The sequence below is a fragment of the Sceloporus undulatus genome, chromosome 2 (genome assembly GCF_019175285.1).
Source record: "Sceloporus undulatus isolate JIND9_A2432 ecotype Alabama chromosome 2, SceUnd_v1.1, whole genome shotgun sequence".
NCBI lineage: Eukaryota > Metazoa > Chordata > Lepidosauria > Squamata > Phrynosomatidae > Sceloporus > Sceloporus undulatus.
The window spans coordinates 32,380,472-32,401,184 of record NC_056523.1 but is presented as its reverse complement, the minus strand read 5'-3'; the positions used below and the strand labels follow the sequence as shown (position 1 = coordinate 32,401,184).

The 20,713-nt window shown below is 42.2% G+C and overlaps 1 protein-coding gene across 4 annotated transcripts in view; it reads right to left on the bottom strand.

Annotated features, from left to right (window-relative positions):
* Positions 1 to 573: 573 nt before the first annotated feature.
* The window catches only part of SLC25A26 (solute carrier family 25 member 26), a 174,325-nt gene continuing 154,185 nt past the window's right edge, over positions 574 to 20,713 (bottom strand). For all 4 annotated transcript variants that reach the window (XM_042453222.1, XM_042453223.1, XM_042453224.1 and 1 more), the window contains 3 exons: positions 19,980 to 20,044; positions 18,408 to 18,481; positions 574 to 3,347 (listed from right to left, as the gene is read on the bottom strand). In XM_042453222.1, the coding sequence (XP_042309156.1) occupies positions 3,251 to 3,347; positions 18,408 to 18,481; positions 19,980 to 20,044 (236 nt within the window). In that variant the 3' untranslated portion in view covers positions 574 to 3,250. The remainder of the gene's footprint in view (positions 3,348 to 18,407; positions 18,482 to 19,979; positions 20,045 to 20,713) is intronic.

Here is a 20,713-nt window from a genome sequence, read left to right as displayed (position 1 = left end):
AAGGTGACAGTTAAGGAGGGAGGGGCCTCTTCCTTCAGGCAGTCCCTGATGTTGCTGGGTCTGCCTGATCGCTCCCTCTGAGGCCAAGGTGACAGTTAAGGAGGGAGGTGCCTCTTCCTTCAGGCAGTCCCTAGGTTGCTGGGTCTGCCTGATCGCTCCTCTGAGGCCAAGGTACAGTTAAGGAGGGAGGGGCCTCTTCCTTCAGGCATCCCTGATGGAGCTGGGTCTGCCTGATCGCCCCTCGAGGCCAAGAGTGACAGTTAAGGAGGGAGGGGCTCTCCTTCAGGCTGTCCCTGATGGAGCGGGTCTGCCTGATTGCTCCCTGAGGCCAAGGTGACAGTTGAGGAGGGAGGGGCCTCTTCCTTCAGGCAGTCCCTGATGTTGCTGGGTTGCCTGATCGCTCCCCTGAGGCCAAGGTGACAGTTAAGGAGGGAGGTGCCTCTTCCTTCAGGCTGTCCCGATGGAGCTGGGTCGGCCTGATCGTCCCTCTGAGGCCAAGATGACAGTTGAGAGGGAGGGGCTCTTCCTTCAGGCAGTCCCTGAGGTTGCTGGGTCTGCCTGATCGCTCCTCTGAGGCCAAGAGGACAGTTAAGGAGGGAGGGGCCTCTTCCTTCAGGCTGTCCCTGATGGAGCTGGGTCTGCCTGATCGCTCCCTCTGAGGCCAAGATGACAGTTGAGGAGGGAGGGGCCTCTTAATAACAGGGAGAGGATAGATTTGGCAAAACGTAGAAACCAGACAATTTCCCCAACAGTAAATGTGAAAGGAGAGATCTCAGTGAACGTGTCATTACTTCCAGGCTTAAATTTCGTACTCTGGACAAATTCAGTTTCTTAGCCTGCAGAACTGAGCATGGGTCCTGAAAATTTCAGGTGTACTTGAAAGCCTTTGCTGAATTACAGAAAGGAAAGAGGGTGAAGAGCAAAACACATCATGTGAAGAAAAAACTACCTCCTGCTGCTCACCACCACCTCCACATCAAGGGCAACTGATAATTTGGATTTTGTCATTCTTGTCTCCTGAAGGACCTGGGTGTGAAGAACATGTTCCCGCCACGAAGCACTAGTCATAGCTTAACGTGAGCCAGGAATGAGGTTGGAACACTTAAGACAGGACAAAATATAATCTCTTTAACAGCCTGGAAAAAGTACATCTGACCCTTTGCAGAGTGACTCTCTTCACCAGATTGTAAGAGAAGACAGTTGGAATGTAAGTGGACTACAAAAAAGGAGAGGTTGCAAGGTAGCATGTATTCAAGCCATGCCATACTATTCCCCCCTTTCTCTGTTGCTTCACTTACCTCCTAAGTCAGTATCCTGTGACCACTGAGCATGGCCATTCACACTAGGTAGTTTAGGGAAAGAACTGTAAGTGGAGGGACCTTAAGATTTTATGTGGTCCAGGAAGCCTTAAGGCCCCAGAAGACTATTGTTTGGTGCTATTTTTTCTACCTACCTAATCTGGGAATTAATTCACTGTTAGGTTCAAGGAAGGTGATAGTCAAAAACACATGGCTTCCACATAAGCTGTGCCACCCCTCACTTTGTTCACCTCTACAGAATAAAAGACCTCTTGAACATATGTACACCATCCTTATACATGTCAATTTAACAATGTAGCCCAATAGTCACTCAACTGGGAGCAATCCCCGAGTTCAATGGGACAGACTTCAAAGCAGACATCTGTAAGATGATGGATTCAGGCAGCTGATCCAGACTTACGTTCTCTTTAAAGTAACCCAGTTGAAATCAAAGGGAAGATTTATTCAAGTCCTAATGATTTCAACTGCTCGTAAGTTGGAAACAACTTAAAAGTACACAACACACACAACTGTAAGCTACTGGTTCTACTTAAATTGGGATCTCACACCCTGACTCCACCATCTTATACAAGTATCTGCTTGGAGTTACATCCCCTTGAACTTGGTGGAGCACACCCCTAGTAAGATTGTGGTCATGAGCAGAGTATCAGTGGGACTTGAAGTAGTCATGATGTAAGTCTGGAATCAGCCTCTTAGTGGAATAAGCTCACTAATTTCACTAGGGGAAGGGAGCATTCAAAACACCCATGCAGCCAGGATGAATGGAGCAGCACTTCTCACATCCCAGGCTGCTTTTGAAATTCTTCCCAAAGCTTCAAGACCAGTTTATCAAGGAGAGCTCTAAAAACCCAAAATGAATTTGCTCTACAACTCTGGAGAGCACGCTACAAACCGCCACCTATCATTCACCCACCCACTCACTCACTCACTCACTCAGGAGCAGTCCAACTAATGTGAATGTTGCTATCTTAGAAGCAAGGCAGTGAATTGCAGCCTTTTCATTCAAGTGAGGAAAAGCATCCTTTCCGGACCCATTCTTTATTCTCGCCCCCTGGCAGCCATCCTCTTTTTTTCCTGGTGTGTGAGACTAGGCTGAAGTAGAACCAAAGGGTGGGAACGAAAAAGGAAAACCAGGGCTTTGTTTCTTTTTCATAGGCAACATTGTTAGACAGTAAAATAATACAACATTGTACTTTTACTGGAGAAATCTGAGTCTAATTAAAAAAGGCAGCCTTGCTTATCCAAGCAAGAATGCTTGCTATGCACCTGCAGGTATGAACAGTGGTCTAAACTTTCCAAATGGGGTTCAGAAAAGAAACAAATGGCCTTTTCCCCTTACGTAGACATTTTTGAAAAAGAAACCCTCACAGAGCCTCTTCCGCCTGTCCCTTGGAGCATAGCAGGCCCAGCCTTTGGAAATGCAAACAGGGCAGTCCTCCTCAATGCCATGATTCCGGTGCCACATTTGAAGGAAGTCTCCTTTGATTTGTGCCATATTATGCAGGCCATGTTCTTCTTGTTTGCACATCATTCTCCCTAAACAAGTTCTAATAATGATGCCTTTCAGGCACAAGGCTGGAGCGCATAAAATGAGCCGCATGCTCCCCAAAATTTGCCTTTCTTGGCACACTCCTTCCAATGACCTCACCACTAGAACAGGGGTTTCCATACACGGAAATTTTATATTAGAGAAACAGAATTAAGGGGTTTCTTTTTCTTTTTTTTAAATAGAGAGAATAGAGTCCAGGCTGTTGAACAGCTGTGAAGCCACAGGAGGCAGGATGGGGAGTGGGATGGTTGAAGGGGGGGGCGGGAGAAAAATTGTGGGAAAGCAAATGAATAACTTTCTTTTCTATTTTTTCCTCATCTGCAGGGGCAAGAAGAGAAGAGAGCATTTTCCTCAGCTGTTTTCTTCAAGCCCCAGAGCCAATTCACAAAAGCAAACTGCGGATCTTGTCATACATCCCAAGAAAGATAAAACCTCCAAGACTGATGGCAGACATTCGAGGGACAATGCCTGCAAACAACCTGAAAAGACAGAAAGAAAAAAAAGAAAGAAGGTAAAAGTTAATTTAAACCTGCTACGAAGCTGCATAGAAAGGTTTGGCTAGCATGTTCAAATGAATGTGTACAATTCCACCCAAACTCTTTAGATGAACTTGGAAAAGTTATTGTTCTGAGCTATGCCTCCTCAAATCCCCCAGCCAGCATGGAGTCCAAATAAATAAGCTCTGGAAAATCTCTGCTCCTTCCTGAGGCACTCTGTACATGTCAGACTAGTGGCACACCTTCAATCTCTCTATTCTAAGAGAAGGAAGAGAACACCCCAGAGAATGGAAAAGTGACTACGATAACAAGAATTTCCCCAGCTAGCACTTATTTATTTAATTTATATGCTGTCTTTCTCCTGGACTGGGACCCAAGTGGCTCCAAAGACGGAAACCAACCAAAACCTACTCATACAATTCTAAAAACACTTAAAACTGTCACGATTAAAACAATATAAAATTATTTTAAAACTTTGTTGTTGTGTGCCCAAGTTGTTTCTGATTTACAGAGACCCTAAAGCAAACCTATCATGGTATTTTCTTGGAAGGTTTTTTCAGAGAGGGTTTGCCATTGCCTTCCACTGAGGCTGAGAATATGTGACTTGCCCAAGGTCACCCAGGCACCCATACTATAAAAGGGCTTTATGGTCACACCAGCATTCAAACCCTGGTCTCCAAAGTTTAAAAATTAAATAAAACACAAACTCATTTTTAAAAGCCTACTTGGCACAGTTACACATTAAAAATCTGCTTAAGCAGAAAGTTTTTTGGCCTGTTGGTGAACTGAAAAAAGTGAGGGAGCCAGCCTAGCCTCCTGTGGAAGGTTCTCTCTTGTGTCCTCATCAAGTGATCCTATGATGGTGGTGAGAGCGAAAGAAACTTTCCCCCTGAAGGTCTTAGGGTTCTGGCAGGTTTGTATACTAGCTGGGGTATTCTGGGAGCTGTGCTACTAAGTAGTAACGTTCCCCAGCTCTGCCCCTTGGTGGGAACTTTACTAAACGGCAGTTCTGGCATTCTGGAGTGGAGGACATAGCCCTTCTGAATCAAAGGGAGATTCATCACCTTCCTTCTGGTCCTCCAGACCAAACCAACTGTTGAAAGTCAAACTGTCAGTCAGCGAAAGTAGAGGCGGGAAGGGGAACAGCCTAGCCTCCCATGGAAGGGAGTTCCAGATGTTGGGAGCAGCCACCGAGAAGCCCCTCTCTCATGTCCTCACCAAGTGAGCCTGGGGTGGTGGTGGGACCAAGAGAAAGCCTTCCTCTATGTTGGAATAATGGATTTGAAAAGAGACTAATTGAGACAAGGTACTATAAAAAGGCTTTATCTATAAATGCTTAAAATGGTAACAAACAATATATGCAACAGAATCATACAAAACCCATATATACAAAAGATACAAAATAAACCATAGTAATAATAGCAAACATAATAAGAAATAGCAAAGAATAATACAAACTATATAATACAATCAAATAACACAAGTATAATGCAACAGAAAAGAAGGCTAAGAATAGAGTGAACAAAAGAGGGAGAGAGAGAGGCTCACTACAATGCTAGCCTTATTAAGGCTCAAAAGTTTATTAGAGCTATACATATACAGCTGTGGGTCATCTGTGTTCTCAGTAGCTCTCCATTAACCCTGTCATGGTTATTAATCCTATAATGGCTCAAGTGTAGAGCTTGTTACTATTCCAACACTCTAAACTTAACAGAGTTCTTTCAAGTTCATGTGGGGCCACTGTATATATTGGCCAGAGGATTTTGGGAGCTGTACGACCAAGAAGTAACTTTTCTCATCTCTGCCTCTTGGTAAAGACTTTATTAAATGGCAGTTCTGGCATTGTAGAGTGAAGGACGTAGCCCTTCTGAAGCAAAGGGAGAGAGACAGAGAAATACAATGAAAGCCAACCACATCACCTTCTGTCAGGTCCTCCAGACCAAACCATCTGTTGAAAGTCAAGCTGTCAGGCAGAAAGGAGGGGGACCTGGGGCTGAGTCACATGAGAACTTAGGTGGCCTTCTCTCTCTGGAAAGTAGCCAATAATGTCTCTCCCTCACAGGAGGACCTTTCCCTTCCAACACAAGCTTTCTGCTTAAAACATGAACCTAGTCATTCTTGCAAATTTGTCCAAGAAACAATTTTTCAATGGACATCCCTCTAAGGGGAAGTGGGGAAATATATTTTCAAATCTGTGTGGACATCACATCAGTAGTCACCCTATCCTTCCCAAAACCTGGAAGAGGTTCTCCATAATTACAAGCATGTGGGGCCAATTGTAATCACTGAGTAAGATAATTTGGCATATGATCGGTAGTACGTCTCCAGAAATGAGCCACGGAAATGGAAATAGATTCTAAATGCTAAGCTCTGGCCCAAATCAAATTTCTGTCCATATATCTAAAGGCCTCTCCCTAAATCTGGGTTCCTGACAGACTGAGTTTTTGTTTCACATCTTAATGCAACTAGCAACAACTGTTCTCTCACTTTTAAAGGCTTTGATATGCCTACTGCATTCTGGATTTGGCAGTCAATGGCTGACACCCTGTTAATGCATACATAGGCATAAGACAACCTTATATCTGCATATATCTCTCCTTGCTCAGTACAGAAGTTGTAAAGATTGAGCAGCCCTTATCCAAAACGCTTGGAACCAGAAGTGTGTCAGAGTTGGTGTTTTGTTTTTTTAAATATTTGAATATAAGTAGCATGGTAGGTACCCATACTGTATTTGCAAGACGAGAGACGCAAAAATATGTGTAATGGTGGGAATATAAGTGTAGTTCTTGATGTGAAACTAAGCCTCCCACCATTTCACAAATCCTCCTGTCTCTCTCCTACTGCATCTCTCTCCAACCTTGTGTCCAGAAACTTGATGTGAATGTAGGCAGTGGCAGCAACAACCAGCAGCTCAGAGCCAAGAGCAAAACAAACAGGAAAGATGAGGACGAGGACAGGGGGTCTTGCTTCATGCCTAGTAGTAACTTTTCATGTCGTGGGGAGAATGGGAAATGCCTGCATCCTCTGTTGGTGGTGCTCTGGGATACAGGCGCACTGAGGTGAGGAAGAATGGGAGAAAAATGTGAGGGGGCAGCCTGGTGTGTGTGTGCGTGAGGGAGGGAGGAAGGGAGGGATGTCTATATCCTGCCTTGCAAAAAATGTATGTACTCTCCTACTTTTGTATTCCAAAATCCAAAATATTCCAAACTCAAAGCCTTAAAGTATCATGTCAAAAACGTTTGGCTTTTGGAGTACTTTGGATTTCAGATAAGAGATACTCAACCTGTATTCCCTTCTTTCCTCTGCACAGATCAAAACCTCCCTCCATACTTACTGCAGAGTCAATGCAGCTCCCTGCCACAGCTATTCTGTGCTTGGTGGAGAGCTGAGAGGATCCGAGAAGCATCTGACTATGTCCCCATAGTCATACCCAAAATGAATACACCCTCCACTGTGTCCTCCAGAGGACCCCAGCAGAGTCTCATAGATGGACACAAACTAATTACATTCTGTGGGGAATGTAATTAGTTTGTGTTCAGCGATGGGACACAGCCAAATGCTTCTTTCATCCCCCACCTTTCTGACCAGCCACAGAATGGCCAGTAGGTGGGGGGCTCATGGGTGGATGAATGGCCAGCTGTAGCATAGTTCCACTTGCACAACTTTTACACTGTGCTGGATCATAGTGAATGGCAAGAGACTGAGGGAACTGCAGTCCAAAAACTTCTAGACATACGGTTCCCCATCCTTGGATTAAACACAGTTCTGTACACACAGTCCTCCTGAACTTGCAAGATTTCAAAAACACAACACTACTCTGAACAATTCTTGCCAAGAAAACCCCAGATCCACTTTAGGGTCACCAAAAGTCGAAAGCAACTTGAAGGCACACAACAACAAACAAGAGGTACAACTGAGTTACACTGAAGTCAGCAGTGTAACTTGCTTCCCTATCCCACCAGCAGCAGTGTGATCATTTGTCACAATCAGTTAAAATACCATTACAGAATAATTCCAGAAGTTAGAAATCTTTTTGTCCTACCTCACCCTCAATATGTTACTTTCACTCTGTTTTTCCTTGCTGCCTCACTTGTCCTCAGTGCACTTTCTCATCCTCTACCCTGGTTCAGATTTTCCCTTTCTCAACTATCTTTTCCAGCTCTTAACTCTTAATTCTCCCACTTTCAAATGTCTGAAGAGTTCAGGGATCCTACCTAAAAAGCATGACAAAGAACTACCTAGAGAGCTTGAAGCCAAATATGTAGTGACTGAAGATGGTATTGCAAGGCCACAGAGGGATTTTAATGAATTTGAATTAATTAATCTATTTCCAAATCAAAAATAAGAGCACATACTAGTATCATTAAGGTACTAAACTCTTGGCATGCATGCCTCCAATGTTTGGAAATAATTCATCAGATTAACTTGCTATTTGATAATTCATTCTCTCTGTATTGTTTTTGTGGGAGGTTTTTTGTTTGACTAATGAAAGACGAATGGCACTGTATCAAAGCTTTAATGTAATGAAGTTTGAAATCACAACAGGGTTTTTCATAATGTTATCAAGTGGACTGATTATTCATTTTGTGATGTGCTGCCTCATGCTCTGTCTTGCTCTTCAAGAAGTAAACCAGCAGTGGTGTGTGTGTGTGTGTGTGTGTGTGTGTGTGTGTGTGTGTGTGTCACTCTATCCTTGTTTAAGGGGAAAAGTATATATGAGTGTCTAGGGGGAGAACAGCTCATATAGACCTCAGACTGCCCCCAAATTGCCATCACCCTCCCTGCCCCACAGGACATACAAGGAGAGTCATCCTTGCTCTCTTGTTTCTCACCTGAATTCAACCTGCTCACCAACCAGCATCTTCTCTGCAAGTTCCACCTCCTGCTTTTAGTCCTACCCTCTAGCGATAACAAGGAGTAAGTCTGGTCTGTGGCAGCTTTTCAGCTAAATTAAGGTTGCTGTTATGTCTTCCTCTAATTCTCTCTTCTTCAGGCTAATTATGCCCTCCTATTTCAACCACCTTTCACAGGACTTGGTGTCCATTATTCTAGTCACTCTTTTCCAGTTTGACACTACTTTATAACTGCCATGGCTCAATGCTATGGAATTGTGGGAACTGTAGTTTTGTGTAAATTTAGCCTTCTCTGTCAGAGAGATCTGGCACCACAACAAGCTACAATGATCAGAATTCCATAGCATTGAGCCAGGGAAATTAAAGTGGTGTCAATCTGTAATGCAGATGCAGCCGTTCTCTGGACCAGTATACAAAAAGATCTTGTAGGACCTTTGAGACTAAATGAGAGAAAGAAGTTGATGGTATGAACTTTTGTAGTTCATGCCTAGGCACAGAACTTTACTTCATGCATCCAATGAAGTAGACTTAAATCTATGAAAGCTCATACTGTATTGCCAACCTTTTTCTCTCAATCAGTCTCCAAGATGCTACAAGTTCCCTCTGCATACTGCTGATTCGTATTCAGTCTGTGGTCCACTTCACGAGAGCAAGGCCCTTTTCACATCTATTACTGCCAAACCAACTTTCCCCCATTTTATATCTGTGGTGTTGGTTTTCTTTTAAAAATCTACATCTAAGATTTTGCATTTATGTTTATTGACTCTCATCTCGTTAGTTTCAGGCTACTGATATCAGTTTCTGGTTTAGATGTCTTTAAAAGGGGATTAGAAGGAAATCACACAAAATTCATGCAAGAAAAGCCTACCAATAACTATTTGTCACAATGGTTATATGGAACCACTATGTTTACAAGTAATGCAACTACCAAGTACCAGTTTCTGAAATGCAACAGAGAGCTCCCTTGTTTGTGGGTTTCCCAGAGGCATTTACTTGGGACACTGTAGGGAAACAGGATGCCAGGCTTGAGGTGGCTTTGGTTTAATCCAACAGAATTCCGCTAATCTTTTTGCATTTGCTTTATGCAGACTGGCCTGTCTTCACAGTCAGATACAGGGTTATGTTAAGATACCCAAGTAACTTGCAATGGAAACACAGAGAAACCAAAAGAAAAAAAAAAAAACTCCACAAAACCCCACTAAGTCAACAATGGAAATTATGGCCTGATACAGACAGCCAAAATAAAGCTGCTTCGAGTCACTTTGGAGATATGGTGTTTCAATGATGCATGCATCCTAAGAGTCCAGAAGCCGCACCAAAGCCACGCTCCAGTCCTAAGGACTGGAGTGCAGCTTTGGTGCAGCTTCCAGACTCTTAGGACAGATATAGGGCCCAAGTATGACTATTTAGGGCCTTTACATACCGTACTGTGTTTTCACAGACATCCCCAATGCCTGTGAATCACAAATATGCATTTCCTCGGGTAGCAATTGTAGCATAGGAACAGAGCTTGTAAAAGTTACTTTTCTGGATTACAATTTCCAGAATAATTGCATCGTAGAGTTGGAAGGGGCTACAAGGACCATACAAAACTACATCACTCCTGAAAGATGCTTATTCAATCTCTCTTCAAAGACCTCCAAAGAAGAAGGGTCCACCACCCTTGGAGGCAGTCAATTCCACTGGAAAACAGCTCTTACAGCAAAGTTCTTAATGTTTAGGTAGAATCTCTTTTCTTATTTAAATCAATTGCTTAGTGTTCTAGCCTTTGCATCAGAAAGCAAGCTGGCTTCATCTTCTATTAACAACTCTGGTATTTAAAGATGGCTATCATGTCACCTCTCAGTCTTTTCTTCTTTAAGCTAAACATATCCAACTCTCTATTTTTCATAAGGCTTGCTTTCCAGACCTTTGAACATCATTCATCACTCTTCTCTGCACATGTTCCAACTTATCAATATCCTTTTTAAATTGTGGTGTCCAGAACTGACACACTACTCCAAATAAGGTCTGCACAAAACAGAATAGTGCTCCTCATGCAGGGCTAGAACAATACTGGCTTTTTAAGCTGTCACATCTTGACTTATGTTTACTTTGTGGTCAACTAAGATTCCTAGATCTTTTTCATATGTACTGCTTTTAAGCAAGGTGTCACTCATACTATATTGATACATTCTACAAGTATTATTTTTTGATAGTTGTAGTACCTTACATTTCTCCCTTTGAAATTAATTTCTTAGGCGCGTTCCGGACGCCCCTATGGGGCGCTGTCGTTACGCACGAGGGGCGGCGCTTCCTGACATGCCTTGCCCCTCGCATGTAACAAGTACGTCAAAATGGCGGCGGCACATACAGATGGGTGCTGCCATTTTGACGTCGCGGACTCACAGCATCTGGACGTCGTGCGTCGGAAGTGGCGCCGTGAGTGTGAGCTTCATGGTGCCTCTTCCTGGTCGCAGGAAGAAGCGCCATTTTGGCGCTTCTTTCTTGCTGCGCCCGGGAACCACGCGGTTCGGCTGCTGTGGTTCCCAGACGCAGCAACCGGCAGCGGCGCGAGACCGCCCGTTTTGGGCGGTCTGTAACGCACCATGGTTTTTCAATCTCTCAAGGTCATTTTAAATTCTGAGTCTCTCCCCTGGAGTATTTGTTACCCACTTAATTTGGTCTCATATCTTTTATTCTGGAAAGTCATTTACTGTATATAAATATGTTGACCAACACGTGGTCCAGGAGAGAACCCCATTAATCACTTATTTCCAGGATGAAGAGCAACCATTAGTGAGCACTCTCTGAATTTGGTTGGTCAACAAGTTACGAATCCACCTAACGGTAGCACTGTCTGGTTCACATTTCGTAAGCTTGTCTGCAGAGATATCACAAGGGATCTTATCAAAAACATTACTGAAATCAAGATATACTACATGCACAGAAGTCTCCTGATTTACTAAGCATGTCACTCTATTAAAAAAACCCAGAATAGATTAGTTTAGTATGACTTGTTTTTGAGAAACTCATGCTGGCCACAGCACTCTTTTCTAAGTGTGCACTGACTGTTTCATGCTCTGTTCTAAAACGTTTCCTAATATTGACATCAAGTTGATTGGTTGGTAGTTGCTCGGGTCCTCTTTTTTGCCCTTTTTGAACATGGAGACAACATTTGCCCTCCTCCAATCTGCTGAAAACTCTTCTGTCCATCAAGAATTCTCAGAGATGACTGATAGTGGCTTTCTGTTATATCTGCAAGTTCCTTTAGTACTCTCTGAGGCAGTTCATTCAGCCCTTCATTTAGACTAGCTAGGTATTCTTTTATTATTTATTCCATTGTTGCTGTTGTTGTCGTTGTTTGCCTACAAGTCATTTTTTTTTATCTATGAAGACCCTATGGAGAACTTATCACAGAGTTTTCTGAGGATGAGATTTCCATGGCCAAGCAGAGATTCAAGCTTTGGTCTCCAGAGTGATAGTTGAACACTGAAAACACTATGCTACAGTGGCTTCTAGTCCTTTACTATCTATTATCTGCTACCTTTACTTTTTAGCTATTTTTAGGCTGCCATACTGTATCATTTGTTCTGTTTTCACCAATCAGAACACTGTTTTCCTTTCGGGAGAATACTGAAGCAAAGAAGGTATTAAATAGTTTGGCCTTTGTCCCCTGTTAGCATTTCAGCATCTTCTCTACACAGTAACCCTACTATATCCTTGGACTTAGAGTTGTATTATCATGAGGAAAAGACAAGCGAGCAAGCATCCATGAATAATCCACCAGTCTAGCAATCAATTACTAATTTTCTTCATTTTTTCTAACAGTATTCTGAACGTGGATTCACTATACAAAGCTGTATAGTCTCCATTAACATACATAATGCTTTCTGATCTATCCGTTCAGCAACTGAAAGCAGGGTTTCATCATCCTAACAGAAAACATCAATTCATCAATAATCTGGATGGAATTTGCAGCCTGATGAAGTGTCTCATGTATTCTTCTACTGAGGGGAAAAATACTTATGGACTGGCTCTGATGTTTTTCCCCCTGAAATAAAGGGGTTTCTCAAATAAAGGGCTTGGTGTTAGCTCTGCAATAGATATTAATGAATTCTCTCTTCCTCAAGTTACTGGTACTGTAAGTCATCTTCAGCGCTCCGTTAGCTTCTTTGCTGCACTTGCTCTAGTCTGTGGTAATGAGCTTTGCTTCAGGGCTGTGGCAGGCAGATGGAAATGTTTTATGGTTTCACTAGACAGCAATTCTCTCTATTACCATAATTATAGCTTTAAAGCCAAGTAATTTGCAACAAGGCAAGTACCGACAGAAAATTCCATGGGCAAATCTCGTGGGCAAACATCATGGTTTGTAACACAAATGCTTGTTATCTTCATCAGAAGTTGAGGTGCATTTGCTGGAAGAGCCCAACACCTTCAAATTGGCACCAACTTGTTGCCAATGTTGCTTTTGACAAAGGAACCACAATCTTCCTGAAAAGATTCATCTGAATACCAGGTAGCACTGATACTACAAATGTGATCCACATGAGATCTTTCCCTGGCACCAAATGGTACATTTCTTTCAAGATCTTACCGAGTGGATAAAGTACCTTTAAGGGTTGGAATGCTTTGGTGAAAATCCAAGGCAAACTTTAAGTCATGGTGTTGTCTGCCTTCAAGTCGTTTCCGTCTAATGGAAACCCTAAAGTAAACCTATCACTTGGCAAGGTTCTTCAGAGAGAGTTTGCCATGCATGAGCATTATTTGCCCTTGTAGATTAGACTATAACCCGTACATAGGCATACACTTTTGTTAAGAATGTGTTAAGAAAACCTAATTTTTAAGCAATAGCAATCTATGGTCTTAGCAAAACTGCAGGCACAGATACTGCCCTAGGGAAACTCAACTTATGTCCCCGTGTATTGGTGCAGAAGTTCCAGGACAAGCCCACATATGTTTACTCTGAAATAAATCCCATTTGTTTCAACAGCCCTTATGTCCAAGTATGTTTGGGACTGCAACTATAAATCCATCTCTCATTCTTCCATGCTACACTAATATCACATGACACCTGCACAGCCCAATCACTTTTGATTATCCAAAGCTTAAAGCTTAGCAACACAAGGGACAGTATATCCTATGTAAGAGAGAAGAAACTTTGCAGGTCACTTCCCTCGCACCTGTGATGCCTGGAGGGTCTTGAACAGCCCATCTTTCATTTATAATTAGCACATTTTCAACCTCATCTCTGAAACCATGGGCACTAGTAACTTGCCTTAAAAATGGAAACTGGGCATGTTGAGATGTCAAAAGGTCATATCAGATATTCTATTACTTGGTGCTTTGGGTGGATGCAAACACAGCTGCAACAGAGGCAGTGAGAAAAGCCAAGGTACATGGAACCAGGAAGGAACTCATCCAGGCATCCATTTGGAAGCACAAAACTGATTTATGGCCCTTTAATCTCTTTTTAGAATCTCTCAACACATCACTGCCAAGATGCTTATTGCATCCCACAGGGTGGGATGTTAATTGGTTATTTTGTCAATCCATAGCTCAGGTGCAAACAGGAAGCAAAATGTGCCCTCTGGTTTTAATAAGGTGGCAATCTGCAACATAGATCTGTATTTTTTGTCTTCCTTTGCTTTGAAATAATGACTGATTAGATAAAGCATTCATCACTCTTGGTTTCAGGAAGGCACAATGCCTGACATTTTTATTGTTCTGATTAATATATTTCTTTTAATTGGCAGCAGGCCTGGAAGAGCTGGGCTCTAGTATTTTCCAGCCCTCCACTCAGACTTGCCATGAATTTGCCCCAGCTTGCCATTTCTTTGTTCACAGAGACCTTTCAGAGTTTTAATTTCTTCTCTTACTTTGGCCAATTTCTGTCACCTTAAATAAATGAATTAATCCATCCATACAAAATAGCACAGGGAATGCTACTGTAGGTCCTACACATGTCAACTGGAAGGGTCCATTCATGACATTTTGTGTTCTATACCTGCACAAATACCCCATCACTCCAAATCTTTTATGTTTTCTTGGACTGCTGCCTGTCTAGAGCAATGTGAAACTCAGCTAGCTTCCTTGGATGGCATTTTGTAGTGATTTGGATAAATAGTACCTCAAAGCTAGTTACAAATGATTAGTTACTTGCAATTAATTTATAGTTTCCCCAATAACTAAGGCACTATACAGATGGGTGCTATAGTGCACCCTCATCATGTGCGAGGGGTGGCGCTTCCAGATGCCCCTCGCACATAATGAGAGCATCAAAATGGCAGTGCCCTGTACATATGGTGCCACCATTTTGACGTGATGGACACTTAGCGTCCGCATGTCATGGTGCCATTTGGAAGGAAACCTCAGGTCTGGCAAAGCCCCATGGGGGGGAGGCCCGCAGCTCCTGCTCATCTCCTCGTGGCTTTGCTAGTCCTGAGGTGTCCCTGGAAGGGGCACATTCTTAATTATTAGGCAATAACAATACACAATATTTCTTATGGAATAAACCCAAACCACAAAATAGACTTGCCCTCCGCCTGGGCATAGCAGTGGCCAAACTAGATGTAATATTAATTGGGTGGATGCAACAGGGATTTCCTTACATTTTAAACAGGATCTTTAGAAAGTTAATTTGTTGGGGCCATGGAAAGAGGTGAAAATTCTCTTCCTCCTTTATAGTGAGCTGGGATGCTATTACCAGGCAAATGGCTTTGGGAATCCTTCTTAACATCAAAATATCATGTCCAACTGTTAACAGCCGCCCAGTGTCATGAAAAGGTCCATTTAAATTGGTAACTTTGTCTGATATTTCTTGGCATTTGTTCTGCAGTTTGAGTCTGGGAAAAGATATGATGGCTAAGGATAGACTGGTGGAGTGAATTCTCCTCTGTTGTTACTCTGCTTGTACAGTTCTTATAGCCCTGAGTGGGAAGGTGGGTCATGCTTGTACACCTCAATTTTCTTTGTCTGCTTCTGCACTATATAATCCTTGGGAGCATCTTCCATTGGCCTTTGTCTGTGGGGAGAGTATACTCCAATCCACTTAGCCTGTACAGCCAGCAACAGGCAATGTGATTGTCAGATGAGGATAGTATGGGTAGAATTAGTTTGGGTATCCAATTCTACCATTGGCAGTGATGCTGAACCTCATTTGCAAAATTACTGAAATGCTTCTCAGTTGTATTCCAGCTGTTGCAGCATTTACCACCACTGAAGCTTATTTCACTGCAGTAATGCATGTCCATGTTAGGCACCAAAACAATGCTTGGAGAAGTCTGAAGCTACAATCTGTTCTGGCACAGGACACCATCTCTCGTGGTCCAAAGGCTTTCACAATTAATGAGCAATGAATTAATTGCTCATTCATGCATGCAATCAACATGCTCCACCAGGCCTGGACTCAATTAAGAAGAAGAGCCCCCCCCCTCCAATCCATCTGCCTTGGTCCAGGCCTCAGAGGGAGAGAAGAACCACTGGACCTTATCCCCTTCCCCACCACCAGTCCCTTCTTTTGTGTCGTGTCTATTTAGATTGTAAGCCTGAAGGCAGGGAACCGTCTAATTAAAAAGACTGTATATGTAATGCTGTGTAAATTTTGTAAATATATAAATTTTTAGTTTCACAGCACCTCATACAATACAGCTTTCTTCATACTGATTATTAGCATCCCTTCTATCTTCTATTTCTGTGGGCAAGGGGTTTGTGTGTATGCATGTTTGTGTGAGGTAAACTGAAGCCAGTTATCCTGAAACATCAGTTCCTGAGATTCTACAATTTTGTTTTATCAGGCTACTAAATTTTCAGGCAGGATCACCTTGGGGAGAAGAGGTTTTCCTTTGGGAACAGTTGTCCTTTGCATGTACAGGATGACAAAGAGGGTAACACTAGGTGATGAAGCTAGTGTTCTCATCTCTGCCCCACAGCCCTGTATACAGAACGTACGTGCAAGGAGATCTGGAGTTTTCAGGTCAGGTATCACCAGTGTGCTGATAACACCACACTACCCCTTTCCACTTCATTTTAAGAGTGCTGGTTCCCTGCTAAACTTGGGCCTGGCATTTTTAATAGGATGGATGATGGCATGAGGTTTATTCCAGACAAGACAGAGGTATTTGTGATCAGTTGAAATGTAGGTCTGGAAACAGAAATTCAACCCCTGAAGACACAGGTGCACAGTTTGTGTGTACTGTACTCCTAGATTTAGCCCTAAGCCTCGAGGCCAGCTTTCAGCAGTGACCAGGAGTACATTTGCTCAGTTAAAGTTAGTGTGCCAGATGCACCTGTTTAGATAATGTGCTCCATGTAGAACTGCCTTTGAAAAGAGGTCAAAAACATCAGTTGGCTCAAAGAGCTGCAGCAAGATAAATAAAAATAAAAGAAAATTTAAGAAATGGAGCTGGCTACAGGGAGCATACAACTACTTTACTGCAACACTTCCACTAGCTCCCAGTCCATTTCCAAGCGCAATTCAAAGTCATGATTATGACCTATAAAGCCCGATATGGTTCCAGGCTATTTGAAGGACTGTGTCTTTAAGCATGAGCCTGTTTGATCTCTAAGATCTTCAGAAGAGACCCTTCTGTTTGTCCCATTATATTCCCAAGCATGTTTGATAGAAACAAGGGAGAGGGTCTTCTCTGTGGCTAATCCCAACTTTAGTTCTCAATCCCTAAGGAAGCTGGGATGACTCTGCCTTTTCTCTCATTCTGCCAGCAAGTGAAAACTTCCCTATTCTGTGAGGCTTTTAGGAACTGACTGTGATGGGCTTTTAACTGTGTGCTGTTTTGTTGATTTTGTTTTATTTTCTAAATAGTTTTATTCAAATACAACAGGCACAGAACATTACTAAGTGAACTGACTGCTTTTCCTGAACAGAAACCTGTTGTTCCTGTCCCTCATAAACTTCTTTTTTTAAAGTAAATAAGTGCAAATAGCATGCAATTTCTTTGGACATCACAAAAACTGTGGAGTTCATTGCCACAAAGTGCAAGGACAGCCATCAAATTGGCCAGCTTTAAAAGGAAATTAGACAAATTTATGGAGGATAAGGCTATCAGTGGCTTCTAGCTATAATGCTTATTTATTATTCCCACTGTCAGAAGGGGAATACCACTCAACACAAATTGTTGGGGTGTACAAGGGTGAGGGCGGTATTTTATTACTGCAATGAACTTACCATATGGTTTACTGGTTTATTTATTTATTTATTCTATGTGTATCCTGCTTTCTCCCAAATTGGGACCCAAGATCACTCACATTATAAATTAAAACAAAACACAATTGATACACAATGATTATAATCAACATGTAAATAAGAAAAGAATTAAATAAACTATACCATCAAAAAAGCACTAAAATTCAAAACATTTCAAAAGCATTTTAAATTTAACTATGAGAATGAAGTATAGCACTGTTGTTATGTACCTTCAAGTTATTTCTGATTTATGGCAACTCTAGGATGACCTTCTCACAGGGTTTTCTGGGGCTAAGAGTGTGTGACTTGACCAAGGTCACCCAGTGGATTTCCGTGTCTGACAGAGGAATTGAACCCTCACTTCCAGAGTTGTAATCCAATGCTTAGACCACTAAAGTGTAACACAGAGACCCATTAAAGGTCACTTCTGCAATAACCAAAAGCCAGTCTAAATAAAAAGGTTTGTCTGTGGGAGGAAGGAATGACAACCTGGGAGCAACCACCAAAAAAGCCATCTAATATACAGTGAACTCTTCTCATCTGCAGGGGTTCGGTTGCTCAAGCCCCACATTATTTAATGGGTGGCAATGTTCATGCACCTGCACCAATGTAGCACCATTGGATAATATGGGGAAGAGTGATCCATGGATGGTACAATGGGCAGACTGCTAGTATGCCACTGTACTTTCAGACAGACTGAATCCAAGCCATACAGGACCATGAATTGTGCCACAAATGAATCAGTAACCAGTGAAAGTCTTGTAGTAATGGTTCACCACGTAGGAAGAGGAAAATAGGACTATGGATACTCTTTCGGTCTGATTCAAACCAGCTCGTATGTTCCTATCCGATAAGTCTGTCCTAGTGCTCTATGTTGTGCCTGCTGCACTATCCAACACTGATGGCAAGTTAATACCATTGTTTAGAGTCAGCCACATTTTTATGAAAATATATTCTAACCTGCCATGGTGGCATATTTTCAGTACTCTCCTGCCTGTTTATCCTTACCCTGGTATCCCTTGTGTCCTCCACACTCCATGCAGAACTGATAATACATTCCCACTTGCATTTCTGGAGCCAGTCTATACAGAAAGAGAAACAGACGTATAAATATATGGAGTTATTGCAAATTCAACCACAAGATCATCTTGTCCAGTACTGTTTCTACTTCAAAGATTCATGCAAAGGTTTTCCCAATACATTAAAAGCTAAGATGCCATCAGAACTTATGCCTGCAAAATACGTATATAGTATAGTGTTACAGTTCAACGGACATGGAATAATGACTGTTTTCTTTTTGTATTGTACCAAGCTTGTCACCTGTTATTAATGGTATTCACAAAAAACAAGTGTTCTAGAATATCACAAAGCAATGTAGCACTGAATTTGAGAGGTGGCAGCAATGCTATATTTTCAAATCAAGAGACTTCTCAATGTCATTTGTGGGAGAAGAAAATTAGATATATGTCTGGTTCCTCTATCCTTCACTGAAATGAAGCATCCTTATTTCCATGAAGGTTCTTGTAATGAAACACTCTGGAACTAAGATTGTTTCTCCATACGCTCTAAAAAAAGTTGATTCACTAGAAACAGGCTGAGCTGGAAACTTGTTGGTGCATTAAGTATTATGCTGGCAAAACTATACAAGCATAAGAAAAAGGTCTTGAATACTTGAGAAATAGGCTCAGAGCTAGCAGATTCTGTCTGCCTTCCTTTGCCACTCCTACACAATGGGAAAAGTGCAACTACATATATAGTACTCCAACAGGATTCCATATAGAGAATGTAATCACAATTCAAAGTTACAGATACCACTACAACTGCTATGGCTCCTTACAGATTCAGAGAATGCCAAGGATCTCAGGCATGGCTGATAAACTAGTATCAAATTGCTTTAACTGTGTAATGCAGATCACAATTACAGTGGTATGATTTGGCTTGAAAGATTAGATCAGTGATGGCGAACCTATGGCATGCGTGCCAGAGGTGGCACTCAGAGCCCTCTTTGTGGGCACACATGCTATCGCCCTAGCACAGAGTTTGCCAGAGTTTCTTACTAGAAAGCCAGAGGGATGTGGCACTTTGCAATAAATAAGTGGGGTCCGGGTTCCAGTTTGGGCACTCGGTCTGTAAAAGGTTCTCCATCACTGGATTAGATAAATCATTCCATCATCTCAGTTTTATATTTATATCTACATCTATATCCACACACACACTCACACACTGAGGTAAGGTCTGTTTTCTTCAGCACATTGATTTAAAGAGGATAGCTAATGGTTGCTAGCCTTGAATTATAAGAATGAGGCAAACTATATACAGCATTTACAGTAATAGATCAAACTAGGCATAACTTGGGTAACTTGTTGGAAGCAAATGAGGGGGAAAAGAACCTAGAGGTGATAGGGAAAGCCAGGAGTAGTGGCACCAGAGTGATGGACACAGATACCCCAAACATAAAATGCAAGAAAGGAAACCATTAGAAGGTGCTGGATTCAGTTTTGTAGCTACTAAGCAAAAAGTCATAGAGCTAATAGCCTGCAAACCTGCCAATCAGGCCAACACTGTTCTTCCAGCTCTTACCTTTGCCAGCATAATTCTTGTCTTGGCTACATCCAGAGGGGTGGTGACTGCAGCTGCAAATCCACCTGAGTGTATAAAAATGCCAAACACAAGCAAGACTTTGTTTGTTAAATATGCATGCTGCACAGCCCCAGAGTTCCCACAGCTTCTGCCAAAACCACTTCGTTATTAATGCTTACAGCTTGTTTCTCACTTCAAAATCTAGATAGATTTGACTGAACCCAGTGTGACTTTGGTTTGTGGCAATTAGTGCAAAAAACACTTAATTCAAATAACAATAATACCAGAATTTAGAGACATAGCTGTGTTAGTCTGGAGCATCAGTATGAAAAGGGATCTTGCAGTACATTTGAGACTAACTATGCAAATCAAGATGGTAGCATATGCTTCTGTAGACTTGGTCTACTTACTCATATGCATCTGAGGAAGTAGACCAAATCTACAAAAGGTTATTCTGTAACTCCTTTTGTACAGTTAGTCTCAAAGGTGCTACAAGATCCCTTTGTTGCTGTTGTTGTTTTGTGTACCTTCAGTCATTCCGAATTTATGACAACTCTAATGCAACCCTATCATGAGGCTTTCTTGACAAGATTTGTTCAGAAGAGGTTTGCCATTGCCTTCCTCTAAGGCTGAGAGGATGTGACTTGCCCAGGGTCTCCTGTCTTTTCCATCACATGCTGTTGCTTTTCAACTCAGGAATGGGATAAGTTTATCCCCACAAATGTTGTCCATCA